Raw genomic sequence first — 16,058 nt, 5'->3', positions numbered from 1 at the left:
CTGAGTTTCTGTGTCCCCATCTGTCTTGTCTCTCAGTTGTGCGTATTTGTGACTATATGTATCCAAGACACCTGCACTCATGGGCCAGGGTGTCTGGCTCGATGGCCTAGGGCAGTGCTGCTGAGGATCAGTGTGTGGGTCAGTCCCAGGTCTGTAGTGTCTTTCTATGATTGCCAATCTCTGTTTCCGGGTGACACCCTGCAGGCTGTGAGTCCGTGTCAGGCTCTGGATGTCTAGGTGACACTCCGAAGGCTGTGAGCATGTGGGTCCCCATGTGTCTATCTGGGTGACACTCGCAGGCTGTCAGTGTGAGTCTGTGTTGGTGGCATCCTGCAAGAGGTGTGCATCCTAGACACCCTATCGGCTGTGCACGTGGGTCTCCGTGTGCTTGGGTGACACCCGCAGGTTGTCTGTAACACGCTGCAAGCGCCCAGTGTGCTGGTCTGCGCGCGTGGGTGTGCGTGGTGACCGAGTCGGAGCCGAGGAGGCCCGGGCCGCAAGTGTCCCCAGCTGTCTGTGTGTGTGTGTGTATGTGCGCGCGTGTGTGAGAGCGCGCGCGCCGCGGAGAAGGTGGATCCGCTCCGTCCAACGCGAGCCCGCCCCAGGCTCCACGACCCGCCGCCGCGGCCGCTCGCCTGGCCTCCCCTGGCGCGGGCCGGGCCGGGGATGGAGCTGCCGCAGTCGGGGCCGGGGCGCCCAGCAGCCTGAAGAGCCGGCGGCACTCGGGGCTGGGGGAGGCGGGCCGAGGGGAGGGTCCTGCAGACCCGGGGGGCGGGCGCGGCGCGCCCCCTCCCTCGCGCGCTCGCTCCCTCCCCCGCGCGCCCTCCCTCGCCGCCTCCTCCCGCCGCCTCCGGCCCCCCCTCGCCGGGGACCGAGCGCGCTCGCTCAGGCGCCGGCCTCGCCTCCTCGCAGCAGCGCCATGGTACGTCGCCGCCCCCACTTTCGTTTTCGCCCGGGGAGTTTTTGGGGTGGTGCGTGGGCTCCGGGCGAAAGTTGCCAAGTCTGGGGGGGCCGCCCGGAGGAAGGGCTCGATGCGGGGACCCCTCCCTCCCTCCCGCCACCGCAGGACCCCCGCCCGCCGACGCCCCCCCCGCGTCTAGGGGCGGAGCTGGCGAGCAGGGCGCAGCGGGGGATCCCAAGTGGGGGGGTCCCTCGCGGGCGCCGCGGTGTTGGCAGGGAGGGCGGGGCTCCCGGGAGAGGGTACCCCCCCAACCAGGCCTGGCCCCCGCCCCCTACCCGGCACGGTGGGAGGCGGGAGGGCGCGGCTCGGGGCGCACGACCCCGGAGCGCGCAGCCCACGGGGCAGCGGGGCGGAGGAGGGATCGCCCGGCGGGGCGGGGGTCGCGGCGGTCCCCGGGGGTGCCCCGGCCCGAGCGAGCGCGGCGCGCCAGCTAGCGGAAAATGGCCGCTGCGGAGAGGGGCGGAGAGCGCGCCACGGCCGCCGCCGGGCGCCTTGAACTTGGAGCCGGGCGGGCGGCCGCACTTAGCGCCACGCAGGGGCAGCCCGGGGGCCTGCCCTCACGTAGCCTGAGCCCCGCCCACAGGCCGACCCGGGCCCCGCCGTTGCTAACGCTAGATCTCAGCCGGGAGGGGTCACCAGGTCTTGCCCCTGAGCGCCCCAGACCGGCGAGCGTCTGTGCCTGCACTTGAGGGTTCCGGTGTCTGGTCCGCGGGTGTCGGTGGTATCCGCACTCCAGGGTGCATTTGGGGGCTCCAGTGCTCCCAAACGGGTCATCAAGAGAATCCGGGGTTGTGTTCATGGGGCTGTGCGGTTAGGTGGTCCTGTTTCTCCTTGTCCGTGGGTCCATGGGTCCCGATGCGTCGGGTTCTCTCCTTTATGTGTCTGCGCATCCACGTGGTCGGGTGTGTTGTGTTGCGTGTGTTAGAGCATTGTGCGGCGCAGGACAGTGTGCATGTGTCACTGGGTAACTGGGGACTGTACCGTGTATCCCTGTGGAATGGTGCTCTGAAGCTGTGTGGCTGTGTTGTGTGCCCCCGGGGGGGATGCCCCTGGGTGACCGTATAGGATGTCTCCGTGTGTGATGGTTAGGGGGTTGTCAGTGAGTGGGGAATGGTGGTGTGTGGCTGCGTCCCAGGGAACAGTTGGCTGTCTCTGTGCAGGTGATTGGTGCTGAGTGACTATCGTGGGGATGGGTCTACACTCTCCTCCCTGACCCGCCAGTTTCTTTTTAACTGCCACGGGGCAGCTGGGTTGGGGGGCGGGTGATTCCTCTATCTTACCAAAACCCTGTCCCCTCTTGTCACCCTCACCCCATCCCCTTCACTTTCCCCTGCCTCAGGGTCCGCAATGGGCGTGGACCTAGGTGGTCTCGGCTTGGGCTTAAGGTTCAGGCTCTATGTGGCGCAGGGACATGATCACTGGATCACTCGATCACTCACTCGGTGGCAGCGATCACTCGACAGCGTTGTCTTCCACCATGAGCTGGGCATTCTCAGGCGACCTATCCGGGAGGGAGGCAGAGCTCCGGGGGTTCTCCCCACTCTACTGCGGAGGAGGTTTTGAGGGAGGGTTTACAGAAGCGCAGGGGCTAGTTTAGGCCCAGGGGCGTGGTCAAGGAGACCCCCCTCATTCCCCTAGGCAGGGGGCCATTTCCCTGTCCAGCCTCCTTGCACTTGCCCAGGACCAGGGCGGGGGTCCCTGCCCAGGGCCTGTATATAATTTTCTAAATTTGAAAGCCAGAAGGTCACACCAAATCTTTGCTTTTTTACTTTAAACCTGCATCCCATTTTGGGAGGACTGTTTGAGGAGGAGGAAAAGGGATTCTGTGATTGACACAGGTATATACACACACAGCGCTCAGGGTCACATGCTCCCATCAGCTCCCCCACCCTCAGGCCCTTCCACTCATCCTGACCCTTACCTACACCAGTTACACTCAGACATAACCCTCTCCCAGCACACTCCTGTGCAGTCACACATACCTGGTCTGCCCTACACCACACCACACTTGCCTCCATCCCCATTTGTCTCAGGGTGCCCAGGGGGACACATTCATGCATCTTCACAAGCATACACCCATGACACACCCTCAGGAGGTGCCTGGTCACAGCCACACCTGTACATAACTCCGTGCACATACATCCAAACAGACCCACACTGACACACACAGACGCAAATACACCCACACTCACAGACAGGCACCTGCATTTGTGGGAGAGGGAGGAAACGCTGTTGGGAGAGTTGGTGGGGACTGTCAGGAGGGAGGAACAGGGATGCAATGTGCTATGTGCCATTGCGAGCATGTGTGTGCATGTGCCTGTGTATGAATACGGGATTCTGTTGTGGGTGTGTGTGCTTGTAAGCATGTGTCATTGTGTTTGAGGATGTGTGATTATGGGTGAGTGTCCATGTGTTGTGTTGGGGTTGTGTGTAAACTTGTGTGGGTCTCTGTATCATTGTGTGGGTTTGTATGTGTATGCATGTGTTATGTGTGTATGTCTGTGTGTAGCTATCTTCATGTGAATCTGTGCGTTGTGTCACTGTGTGTGACTATGTGTGTCTGTGTGTGTCATGTTGGATCTGTATGTCTATGTCTGAGTCTGTGTATGTGAAAATCTATGTGTGGCGTCTTTGTGTATGTCTGTGTGAATCTATGATTATATAGTGTGTTGTGTGTGTTTGTGTATTTCTGTGTATGTGTGTGTATCTGTGATTGTGCCAGGGCTAGTGTTATATCCTACCTTTGCTACTCAGGACTGAGGACCCCAACGTCCCCTTCTAGAGCCTTAGTTTCTCATCTGCAAAATGGAAACACACAGGACTTCCCCTCCATGGCCAAGGAGGAGTGGCATGGTCAGGACCAAGCATCTCCAAGGCCTGACTCCATGCTGTGTCCTCTGTTCTCTGGGTGTGGCAACTGTGGTGTTAACACTTGGGGTGCTATCCTCCTGTCATCCCTGCATGAACTACTCTGTGAATGCCACTCGCTTTTTCAAAGTTTACTTTTTAATTACTCAAGCCATTCATAAACATTTAAGGAGAGTACAAAAGTAAAAATGGAAACTTCCTCATTACCCCTACTTTGGTGGGACCTTAGACCAGGGAGGCCCTATTGTCATCCGGCTTTGTTTTAGCAATGCAGCTGGAACAGACAGACATTCTTTTAAAGGACACATGTATATTCTCATAAAGGTTACATGTATGTTCTTATAAAAGGTACATTTATATCTTATAAAGGATACATGTATATTCTTTTGTTATTGTTAATCCTCACCCTAGGATATTTTTTCCACTGAAATTCAGAGAGAGTGGAAGAGAAGGAGGGAGGGAGGGAGGGAGAAGGGGGGGGAGAGAGAGAGAGAGAGAGAGATCTGAGAGAGAGAGATCTGAGAGAGACACAGTGATAGGTTGTCTCCTGCATGAACCCCAACCAGAGCTCTGATCCAACCTGCAACCCAGGTACATGCCCCTTGACAGGGAATCGGACCTGAGACCCTTAGGTTCCAGGGCTGATGCTCTAACCACTGAGAACACCAGCCGGGGCTACATGTATATGCTTATAAAAGGTGCATTGACATCTTATAAAGGATACATCTCTCTCTCTCTCTCTCTCTACATACACACACACACACACATATAATATATATCTATATATAGATACATATATAAATATATAGATAGATATATATAAATTTTTTAATTCCAAATGAGCTCTTGAGTCTTCTGGCTGAGTCTACAGCAGGGATTCTCAACCAAGGTTGGTTCTGTCCCCAGGGGACACTGGGCAATGTCTGAGGGCATTTGTGATTGTCACGACTGGGGGTATTCCTGGCACATAGTGGGAGGAGGAATCTGGTTCAGACCTCGCTTTCCCCAGCATGTCTTCTGGAGATGTCTCCATGTAGGAACCCCTTGTTTTACGGAGCTGCATACTATTCCAGCCTGTATCCATGTTGGCTGTGTCAAACCAGTTCCTTGCAAATGAACATGGTGGCTGGCTCCAAATTGTTAGCAGTAATGTTACAGGATTTCTGTCAACACTACTGTGCATCTGTATCTGGGGCAGTTACAGAGAAGCCTAAGAGCGAATTCTAGGAAGAGTGCATTTTTATTTTTTAACAAAGGAGCTAAATTGTGCTCCCAAATGCCAGGAACTATATTATGCACCCCCTTTCTGAGCCCTTCCACACTAAGGTCCGAATAGTCCACTAGTTGCCTTTTTAAGAAACTACTATGTGCAGGCACTCTTCTAATCCCTCACTGCCCTCCCCAAACTCTCACTGGTTTACCCACAACCCAGGGGGTAGGAACTATCATTGATCACCCCATTTCACAGAGTGGGAAGCTGAGACACAGGAAGGCTAAGCTGGTTGCTGGAGATATAGATTCAGGCTGAAACCCTGCAGCACAGCTGACTTGCTGTGGACCTACTATGTGCACTGCAGGGGCCTCTCCTGCCTGAACTGTGGAAATTTATATATATATTTGCAAAAGTAGGTTTACAGTTGTATGTGAAACACTGAGTTTATATTCTTGTAGTATTTATTAATTATCGTATTATAACTGTAAACCTACTTTTGTGTGTGTGGTTGCTATTAGTGAACTTGCAGAGGCTCTACCATCCACCACAAGTAATATTTTTTTAAAATATATTTTTATTGATATTTTAGAGAGAGAGGAAGGGAGAGGGAGAGAGAGATACAAACATCCATGACAGAGAAACATGATGGGCTGCCTCCTGCACACCCCCACTGGGGATGGAGCCTGCAGCCGGGGCATGTGCCCTGACCTGAATTGATCCTGGTGACCTCCTGGTGCAAGGGACAACGCTCAATCCATTCAGCCACACTGGCTGGGCACAACTAATAATATTAATACAGTCCTCACACACATTATCTCAAGGACTCTGATATCTGCAGTCTTCAAGATGCATCCTAATGTTGCCACTTCACAGATTTGGAAACTGAGGTTCCAAGAAGGGCAGTCTGTGCTCTCCAAACTTTACCTTGGAAAAGAACCTCAACTGCTACATGAAGATTGCAGGCAGGGCGGGGATGGGGTGGCTATCTGAGGAGAATGTTCAGAAATCATTTTAACTTTTAAATGTCTGTGAATTGGAGATTCTGCCATATACGTGCTCCTGGCATCTTTTTAAATAATAAAATATTGCTTTATTTTATGTTGGTATTTGGGTTCCTAGACACCTACTTCCCCCATCCATCCTGGGGTTTGAAATGCCCACCACAGCTGCACAATAGGGATTTTATTATTATTATTATTTTTTAATCCTCACCTGAGGATGTTTTTCCATTTATATTCAGACAGAGTGGGAAGGAGAGATAGAGAGAGAGACAGAAATATCGATGTGAGAGAGACAGACACATCGACTGGTTGCCTCCCGCACAACCCTGACCAGGGCCAGGTACTGAACTGCAACCAAGGTACAAGAGGTACGTGCCCTTGACCAGAATGGAACCTGCAACTCTTTGGTCTGTGGGCGATGCTCTAACCGCTGAGCCAAACCGGCCAGAGCCACAATAGGGGTTTTAAAAAACATTTGTGAAGTGCTCAAGATGTGCTAAGCGCTGTTTGAATAACTGTCAGCCCCATGCAGTGAGGAGCACATGGGAACCAGGGAATATGTCTGCCTGTGAATCCTGCTCCCTCCTAGTCCAGCACTGGAGCCCTAGGCAAGTGTCCTGCATTCTGTGGGCCTCAGTTTCCCCCCCCCCTCGTAATACAGGGAAATATCAGGTTTGCTGGCATCTTTCATGACCCTGGGCATGGGGCAACTGCCCCATGTTGGTAACAGGGTGTCATTGGCCTCAGAATGTTCAGAGAGACTAATCAAAATTGCCAAGCTTTCTAACAGTGTGTTGGTGTACATATGATAGGAAGTCAAGGCTCTGCTAAGTAACATTATCCTTATGCCAACTGACCTCATTGGGTGGGCACTGCTAGGCCACTTTACAGCACAGGACACCAAGGGATAGAAGTGAGGGACAATGTCCCCCTAGTCTTTGAGGTGAGAAGTAGTGCTTGGGCAGCCTCTGAGCTACCTGGGAGAATTGGGGAGTGAACTCAGGAGGGGAAGAGTTGAGGCCAAGGTCATCAGGCACCCTGGGGACTCAGACTGGGGAGGGGGCAGGTCTGTGCTTAGTTATTTTAAAGGGAGAACAATAGAGGTTGAAGAATGTGGGCTACTAGGCCAGATGGCCTGGCTCCAAACCACTGTGCCTCAGTTTTCAGATCTGTGAAATGGGCACATGGCTAGGGTCGGTGGGAATTAATTGATGCCTGGAAAGAGGCTGCAAGGGCTTATCTGGCCGGCCTGAGGTTCTGTCTGGACATCTTCCTTTTGGGGTGGTGAGGAGACATATGGGGGGCCAAAGTCACCCCCTCCCCAGTTCCCCTTTGGTGCTAGCAAAAGAGGAAAGAGCAGATTCCTAGAGGATCCTGGGTTAGCTGAGGTCCCTCTGGCCATTGAAGGCGCTGTTGAAGCCAATCCCCTCTGCCTGGGCACTGCAGCCCCTGTTTGGCTCTCGGGGGACCAGGGGGAGGGGTTGCAGGGGACCCCCCTCTCGTGCCACGCACCCCAGGACGTACATCTTTAAGGGAAAAGCCGTACGCTGCGCGGCCTCTGCACACGTCACTGCTTCATTCTCCACCCCCCCCACCCCCACCCCCTTGGCTCCTTTCCCCAACTTCCCGGCCAGCTCCGGGCGGGTTGGAGTGGGGGTGTCTTAAAAATCCACCTCCGGCCCCCAAAATGTCCAGCAACAGCCCGGCGCCTCCACCCCACTTGACTTGGGTGGGAGGTCCTGGGGGACCCTCTGCGGTCTCATTGCTTAGGGCCACGGGTCCCCAGCGGGTATTACGAGCTGTGCCGAGCGGCTAGAAATTCGTAATTGCAATAATGGGGTTCATGAGGCATAAGGGGAGCGTCTCTCCTTCGTTCGCGCTCTTTTTTTCCCTCGTTTCTTTGAAAGTTGGATGTTGAGAAGTGGGAGGTTCGGGTGGGAGGGGAGAAAAATTGGAGGAGAGGGAGGGAAAAGGTTGCCAGAGGGAGGAGAGACAGAGACACAGAGACGGAGGAGGGAAGAGGGAGAGAGAAGTGGGGAGGGGGGGCAGGAAAAGAAGAGAAAGGGAGAGAGAGACGCAGGAGAGAGGGAGGGAGGGAGCGGGAGGGAGGAGGGAGGGAGACCGAGGGAGGAGGCAGCGAGGAGCGCGCGCCGGCCGCGTCCGCGGGGGGGGGGGGGGGTTGGAAAAATGACTCAGTAAGTTCAGCGCGCCCGCTCCGGCCGGCCCTGCGCCTCCCGCCGCGCCCGGGATGTATTCGTCCCCGCTCTGCCTGACCCAGGTACGCCCCCTGCCCGTGCCGCCCGCGTCCCGGCCCCGGCCCCGGCCCCGTCCCCCGCATCCCGGCGGGGGAGTTTGGAAGCCCGAGGAGGCGGGACGAAAATGGCACGCGTTCCTCCCGCCGCCCCGGCCGGATGCCCTGACCAAGGACCAGGGACCGGTGGGGGATGGGCTGGTCCGGGACCCCCTCCTACACCCCGAACACTCACCCCGGACTCCTGCTGCGCCGCTTCACCCCCGCCCCAGACTCCCAGGACCTTCCCCCCATCCCGGACGTGGGTCTCCGGCTGCAAGTTTGCCCACCCTCATGCAGGACGAGCTCCCCCACCCACTCGGGAAGGTCTGAGCGGCGCCCCCAAAGACAGGGCTCTGCATGAACCCTGTGCCTAGACTGGGGCCTGCCCCTAAGAGGAATTGAGGGGGTCCTGGCTGGTTTCTAGGCTCCCCACCACTCTTGATGTGTTCCTGGGATCCTCTCCCCACCAAGGTTGCACCCCGTCACTCCGGCCGCCTTTTCCCCCATTATTGGCCCACGTGTGCGTGGAGGGGGAGAGGGCGCACGAACTTGGAGGCACCAGCCGTGGGAGGAGGGGTGCTCGACTTCCCGGGTAAATCTCCTGCCCCCCCCCCGCACTCCCGCCCCTGCGTGCTCCCACCACGGTCCCGATGTTTTCGCCGCATCGATTTTGGGATTACTGAGCCGCCGGGAGGAGCCGGGAGGAGCCGGGAGGCCAGTGCTCCGGGGTCTGGCAGGCACTGCGGCGCTTCTCACGCCCTCGCCTACCGGCACCTGCCCCTGCCCCCTCCCGTAGTCTCTCACCCCTGGCCGAGCTCCCGAGCTGCCCAGTGGGCCCTGGTGCAGTGACGGGTGGGTGAACTACCCTTCCCCAGGCCGCATCCAGGGACGTCCCAGCTTCCTCACAGACAACACCCCCCTTCTGCTCGTTCTACCTTTCAGCATTGCCCCCCATCCCATTGTCTTTGAGTGTCTGTAGGCCATTGGGGTTCTGGCCTCAGTTTCCCCTGAGGTGGCATGGGGCTAAGACAGGTTCTGGAGAAAAGGACAGCACGGCCTCCAAACTGTAAAATGCAGTCCTGAGGAGCACTGTGTGCGAGTATGGCAGTGACCAGTTTGGGCCCCAGAGACTGTCAGTGGCTGCCAGGGGTCCTACCACTCATAATCCTGGGGTCCTCCTCATTCACAGGATCTTTGTCACTGGCCCCTTCCAAGCACCCATTGAGGAGTTCCTGGCTCTAAGCAAAGACAGTGAGGGCTGGTGCTGAGGGGTCTCAGGCTTGTCTTACCCGTGATCTTCTGGGTGACCTTGGGCAAGTAGTACCTGCCCCTCTCCAGGCCTCTATTTCCCCCTCTGCGCAACTTTGGGGAGGGTCCCTCAAAGTAGTCAGCGCTGGCCTAACTAAGTCTCTCAGTCATCCTGAAGTTCCCCAATAACAAGTAGGCTTCTAGTCCAGTTGCTGCATGACCTTGGGCCTTAGGGGTAGGTGGCCTGGTTGGCTCTGGGTGCCTCTGCCCCTCTGCTCTTCTGCACACTCCCTAGAGCCACAGGGGGGCCAAGCAGAGGAAGGCTATTCCAGACCAGGAGGTTGGAAGGCTGCCTGTTGTCACTGCGCCCTGGAATTCCCCCATCAGGACGCCTCAGGAGACAGGCCTCCATCCACGTTGCAGAGAGGGGGTGGCAGAGAGAACCGGAGCCCTGGCATCACCAGTGAACTTGGTAACTCACTCGGCGTGCCTTTCTCCAGGAGCAGGGCAAGGATCAGCCAGGTGGCTCTTGGGGAGAAACATGAAATTACAAAAATCAGAGGTTGCTGGGTGCAAGGGACAGGGAGACAAAGAGACTGAGACCGGCAGAGAGAACCAGAGCACTCCTGCTGGGATAGGGAGGGAGCAGCCCAAACGCAAAGGCTCCCCCCACTCTGTTTATTCTCCCATGTGCCCTCCCCCATCCTGGAGGGGAGCCTCCAACCCCCCAACCTCAGTTTAATCCTCGCAAGCCCAGCAAGGTCTAGAGTCTCTAGCTTGAGGACCTGAGAGGACCCTGAGAGCCCCTGCAGGACCCTCACCCCTGGCTGTCTGGCTCAGTCTCCCTAATCTGCCTCCACCCCATTTGTCTCTGTCTTTATCTCTCCCTCTCCCTCTTTCTCTGTCACTATCTCTCCATCTCTGTCTCTCCCTGACTATCTCTGCTTCTATCTCTGCTTGTCATTCCATCTCTCTATCTCTTCCTGTCTCTGTTGTCTCTCTCTCCATCTCTCCACCTTTATTTCTCATCATCTCTTTCCCCTCTTTGTCTGTCTCTCTGCTTACCCCATCTGTCTCCCTGTGTTTCTGTCTCTGAGCCTCCATGTACCCCCTTGACGACTAATTTTACAACCTGAGTCCAGCCTAAAATAGCTCCCTTTTAGCTGATCCCACCCGATCCACCTAGGAGCTGAGACTGGCTTGGGGGGTGAGGGGAGTAGCTCTGGTGCCAGCCGCCCTGTGCCCCCGGCCCTGCCCACCTGGGGGGGTGGCCCTGAAGGATTCTGGGAGCCCCGTCCTTGTTTCAATGGTGGTGACTCAAGCGCTTTTTCACTTTTACTCTTAAGAGGAACTGTGTGGAGCAGCCGTTACTTCCATAAATCCTGCCAGCGGGAAGGCCGGCCTCCCTGTGCTTGCCCCACTCTGGGCCTCCCTCCCTGCCTCCCTCCTGCCTGCTGCCACCGCCACGTTAGTTATTCTGGGTTTGGGGCCAAATCTCTCTTGGCTGCAGTGCCCAGGATTCCCGGGGCCACAGCCAGTGCAGCTGCCAGGGCCCCCTCCCTCATTCATTCATTCTTTCCTTCATTCCTTCACCTGGGTCCTTCTCAGGGAGGCACTTTTTACTGCCATTTCTCCAGCAGGAGGACTAAAGCTGGGAGAGGGCCCCCAACTTTTGTTTGATTTAATAGATGTTCATTAAGTACCTCTTATGGGGATGAGGGGAGGCAGAAAGCAGTGAGGTCTAGCCCTGTTATGGGCTCTGCCAGGGTCCAGCTTCCCCAGCACCTCTGGGCTGGGAAAGGGGCCAAGATCAGAGAGAGCCAAGGCCTGCCCAGGGCAGCACAGCATGGCTGGTGAGGCCAGGGTTGGAGCCACTTTGCACCTTGTTGGTTGGTCACACCTGGGCAGGTGGGCACTCCCTGTGTGCCCCCCACCCAGGGTCTGATGGCCTCTGAATAGACCCGTAAAAGGGACAACCTTGCTCCATGTTTCTGTCTCTCTCTATCTCTCCATGTCTGTGTCTCTCCCCCTCCCTTCTCTGCAGTGGATGTGCCTCAGCACCAGGGCCCAGCGCCTTGTAAATCTGCTGGGATTCTGGCCTAGTCAGCATTCTCTCTCTCTCTCTCTCTCTCTCTCTCCTCTCTCCCTCTCCCTTTCCCTCCCCCTCTCCTTCCTTCCCTCTCTCCCTCCTTCTGTCTTTCTCCCTCTCTGTTTCCATCTCCCTCTCCCTCATTCCCTCCCTCAATCCCTCCCTCCCTCTGTCTCTCTGTCTCTTCTCTCTTCCTGCCTGAGCCTCCCTCCCTCCCTGTCTCATGACAAATGGGTAGAAAATGCCAAGTCCTGGGGCCTCTTGCCCCATGCAGCCCCTGCCCATGTTCATGCACCTCAGTGCATGTTGGCCTGTATCAATAGTGCAGGGGCACCCTCCACACTGCCATGCACACTCACTGACATCACACATATGGGGACAAAGCCTGCCCCACTTCAGATGTGCTCTAAGGCAGGAGGGGGAAGAGAATCCCCCTAGGGGGTCCCTCACACCTACATGCAGATCTTGCTCAGGAGGCTCAAATGGAGTTCTTTCCAGCTGTGTGACTGGGCTGGTGACCTAGTCCTGCCATGCCTCATGTCCTCCTAGTGCATTGAAATGACCAGTAACCTGCAACTCAGGCTGTCCGAGGATTCAGGGAAGCAGAACACCTTTGAGGTGCTGGGCATAGGGCCTGGCACACAGTCAGTCCTCATAAATAGTTGTTGCATGAATGGATGGCTAAATGGATGGATGGTTCTGCCAGCTGAAAGAAGGCACTTGAGTCTCTCTGAGCCTCAGCCTCTCTTCCTATGTCCTCCAATGGAGAACATAATCATGCCTTTTTTTCGATTCTTCACCAACTTCACTCAGTGCTTGGTATACAGTAGGCACCAAATAACTGCGAGTAGTAGTGGCCCCACAAAAACTGGAGCTTTGACCCAAGAGGGTTTTTCTGTTGAACTTTCCTCCTGGCTCAGCCCTGTCTAGGTTTGGTCAGACTAAGTGGGTACCAGCAGCCGCTGTTAGTTGGGGTGTGTGAACGGGACCAACAGGCAGAAGATGAGATTGTTCCTTCACTGATCTGGATTCTGGAGATAGAGCAATGAACAAAACAGATCAAATCCATCCCCTAGAGGGGCTTTAGTTTAGGTGGGGGTATGGGCAGGAAGCAAGGTGATGGGGCAGGACCAGACTGCCTCTTTGGCTGGAGTGGGTCTCCCCAAGGAGTAGGTGGTAGGGGCGTGTGGCCCAGAATGGAGCAGGGGAAGGGAACCTCACAGAATTCAGAGAACGCATACAGACTGCAGAGTGAGCATCCTTAGGGAGCCCCACCGATGGCGTCAGACCACGTGCTCAAGGGGCCCAGCAGGGGGTGTTGAGGAGTCGGGAGGTCCACAGTCATAGGGACTCAGGTTGAAGGGACCCAGCTCAGCTCCTTCCGGGCCCTGTGACTTTGGGCCAGTGACTTCATTGCTCAATGCCTTAGTCTCTCCCTCCAGACAGTGAGCACAGTAAATGCTCAGCCTCCAAAAAGCACAACCTTGCTCCTGTCTCTCTTGAACACCATGGCCCTCTCACTCAGCCCTCATTCTCTTCCTGGGATACCAGAAAGGGAAATCAGAGATCCAGGGCTCACACTCACTGGTCAGTTTGTTAGGGGTTTTCACTCTCTGGTCTGTTTACCAAAATTCCTCCTCTCAACCCATAAGGTCCTGCAAAACCAGCCTCTATCCCCTCCTGCCCTCACCCCCTCCACTCTCCCTCCTGTTCACTCCGCTGTAGTTTCACCTGCTTCCTCCCTGTTTCCATAAAATGTTAGGCACGGTCCTGCCTCCAGACCTTTACCTGTGCTGGTGCTGCTTTCTCCACCTGGAAAGCTTCTACTCGGGATTGTCATCTTTCAGGTCTTCGTTCAAGTGTCCTGTCCCAGCCCTGGCCGGTTTGGCTCAGCGGTTAGAGCGTCGGCCTGCGGTCCTGAGAGACCCGGGTTCGGTTCCCGCTAAGGGCACGTACCTCGGTTGCAGTTCTTCCCCGGCCCTGGTTGGGTCGTGCGGGTGGCAGCCACTCGATGTGATGTGTCCCTTTCACATCGATGTTTCTCCCTCTCTTCTTCTCTTTCCCTTCCACTCTGTCTGAACAAAAAAAAAAGGAAAAATGTACTCGGGTGAGGATTAAAAAAAAAAAAAGTGTCCTGTCCCATAAGAACCCTCCCTGACCACCCCCAGCTGAAAAACAACCTCCATGCCCTGGCCCCCTTCAAATACAAAGCTTTAAGTTTCTTCAAACCACTTAGTTCAACCTGATGTTTTATTACATAATTGTTGGCTTGTTTAATGTCCATCCCTGCCCCAGATCAAGATCTGGGTGAGGGCTGAGCCTAGGTCACTGCTGGGTCTGCAGCACCATGCATGGAGCTGGCACCCAGGTCTGAGCACTCAGTAAATGTTTGTTGAACAACTGAATGATTCTCTCCCTCATTAGATAAGAGCTGTTCATAAGCTCTGATGCTCTGAGTTTGGGGGTAGGGGGGACCCTAGGTTAGGATCCCTGACTCTGGTGCCATGTGGGTCTGCATTCACATATGAGCTCTGCTGTTTGCCACTTCACCTGAATTTAACCTGGAGAAGGGGACATTGGAATCAGGGCTTTGAAGGATACATAGGATATTAAGCACTTAGGAGGTAGATAAGATAGATTCTCAGTAATGTTTGTTGAATTGCTGAGTGAATGAAGGAGAGAGAATCCTTCCGGGAACACTTTTGGGGTGAGAATTGGAGTTCTGTGTGCTGGTTTGCTTCCCTGTACTGTCGGGTTGGGAGGGATACAGGGAGGAGCACTGCCCAGTGCACAGTTGTCCAATCCATAGGGCCCAGCAAGGGCTTAGACCCAGGTGCCTACCTCCAAGCTGCTGTGCCCTCTTTGGCCAAGAAGTCCCAGTAGACCAAGTTGGGTTTCTGGGAAAGGCCTAGCCTTGCTCCACCTCCCTCTGCTCTCTGGTTACCAGGGCAATAGACAAGCTCCCTAACCCCCAACAGGCCCTCACATCTCTTTCTGCCCATTATACAAAATGAGAAACTGAGGCCCAAAGTGGAGCAGTGATTTGTTGTTGGGTCATATAGAAGGTGAAAATGGAGGCTGATGTCACCCAGCCTCATTCCCTCACAGGGTCTTCCTGACAATGAGTGCCTCAGCCCTGGGACTGAGGGTTGGAGGAGGAACAAGAGCTGGACTCAGACCCCACAGCTTGTGTGTTCCAAGCTAGGTCTGAGGGAACCCTGAGGAGAGCAGGAAAGGCTGCCTGAAGGAAGGAACACTGGAGATAGGGTTTTGAGGGATGTGTAGGAGTTTGGGAGGATTCTCAGAATCCTCAGCTGTCTCCTGTGCCCTGTCAGCCAGTGAGGGCATTGGGAGTGCCTGTAGAAGAGGCCTTGGTGGGACAAAGAGAGTGACAGGCCTGCTTCTCATCTGGCCTGACTTCCCTGGGAGGACGAGGGAGGCTGGGGCAGCAGGTCCATGACCCAGTTACGGACTGTTTGTCTTCTTTCCTCCAGGACTAGCTAGGGTCACTGGTGACGTGGGCTCCCACCCCTGCTCGCCTCCCTGGCACCTTTCCCCAGAGAGGGTGTATATCAGAGAGGGGGAGGAGGACTCAGAGAGGGAAGGAGCTGGAAAAGGGACGGGGACTCGGAGATGAGGAACCCAGACCAAGAAAAGGAATTGAGGGAGAGGGACTCAGAAGTCGGGAAGTGCTCAGGGAGAAAGGCAGTTAAGGAAAGGAGTCTGGGGACTGTAGCATACCCCTGCTGCCTCTTCCAACTCCCTCTTATCAGGGCCCCAGTAATCAACAGAACTTGGGTGGCAGCCACGGCCCAACGGCCCAACATCCACACCGTTGCCTTGGCATCCCCTCCACAGGACAGTGACCTGTGCCTCTGTCGACCTGGCCCCTGGTTCCCCAGCCAGATGGCCTGGGTTCTGGTCCTGGCTCTGTTGACTGGCTGTGTGACCCTGGGCGGGTGGCTTCCCATCTCTGGGTCTGGCATGTCAAGTGGCATCCAGGCACAGTGCAGGCAACTCAGGTTGGATAGGGACTGGCAGGGGATGGGCCCCTCAGTCCTTCCTCTGCCTCAGCAGGTCAGCGGGTGGAGGCAGCACAAAAGGGCCCAAGGTTCAGTCCCTGCCACAGTTGTTCCAGTGACTCACACTTTGGGGCACATAGGACTGGGGAGCTGGGCCCATAAGCCGAGCCCCCTGCCATGCCACCCTAGTGAGGGCAGGAGGCTATTTTCAGAGCCTGGGTAATAGGTGAAATCTGAGGTCATCTCCCTCCCCCACAGCACCCCATGGCCAGAGATGGCTCAAGGGGAGATGAAGCACAGAGCAGGGAAGTTATACCCGTCAGGGGGTACCATGGGCATCCAGGTCTGGAGGTAGGACTGAGC

The 16,058-nt window shown here is 55.9% G+C and overlaps 1 protein-coding gene across 6 annotated transcripts in view; it reads left to right on the top strand.

Annotated features, from left to right (window-relative positions):
- Positions 1–864: 864 nt before the first annotated feature.
- NFIC (nuclear factor I C) overlaps positions 865–16,058 on the top strand; it is a 71,444-nt gene continuing 56,250 nt past the window's right edge. For 2 of the 6 annotated variants that reach the window (XM_036282094.1, XM_036282092.1), the window contains exon 1: positions 865–922. In XM_036282094.1, the coding sequence (XP_036137987.1) occupies positions 920–922 (3 nt within the window). In that variant the 5' untranslated portion in view covers positions 865–919. Of the gene's footprint in view, positions 923–8,235; positions 8,322–16,058 lie in introns of those variants that run through there. The other 4 variants (XM_036282096.1, XM_036282093.1, XM_036282091.1 and 1 more) reach the window with 4 other exon arrangements.

This window comes from Molossus molossus, unplaced genomic scaffold (assembly GCF_014108415.1).
Source record: "Molossus molossus isolate mMolMol1 unplaced genomic scaffold, mMolMol1.p scaffold_m16_p_4, whole genome shotgun sequence".
NCBI lineage: Eukaryota > Metazoa > Chordata > Mammalia > Chiroptera > Molossidae > Molossus > Molossus molossus.
The sequence above is the reverse complement of the archived record's forward strand: the minus strand, read 5'-3'. Positions and strand labels throughout refer to the sequence as shown.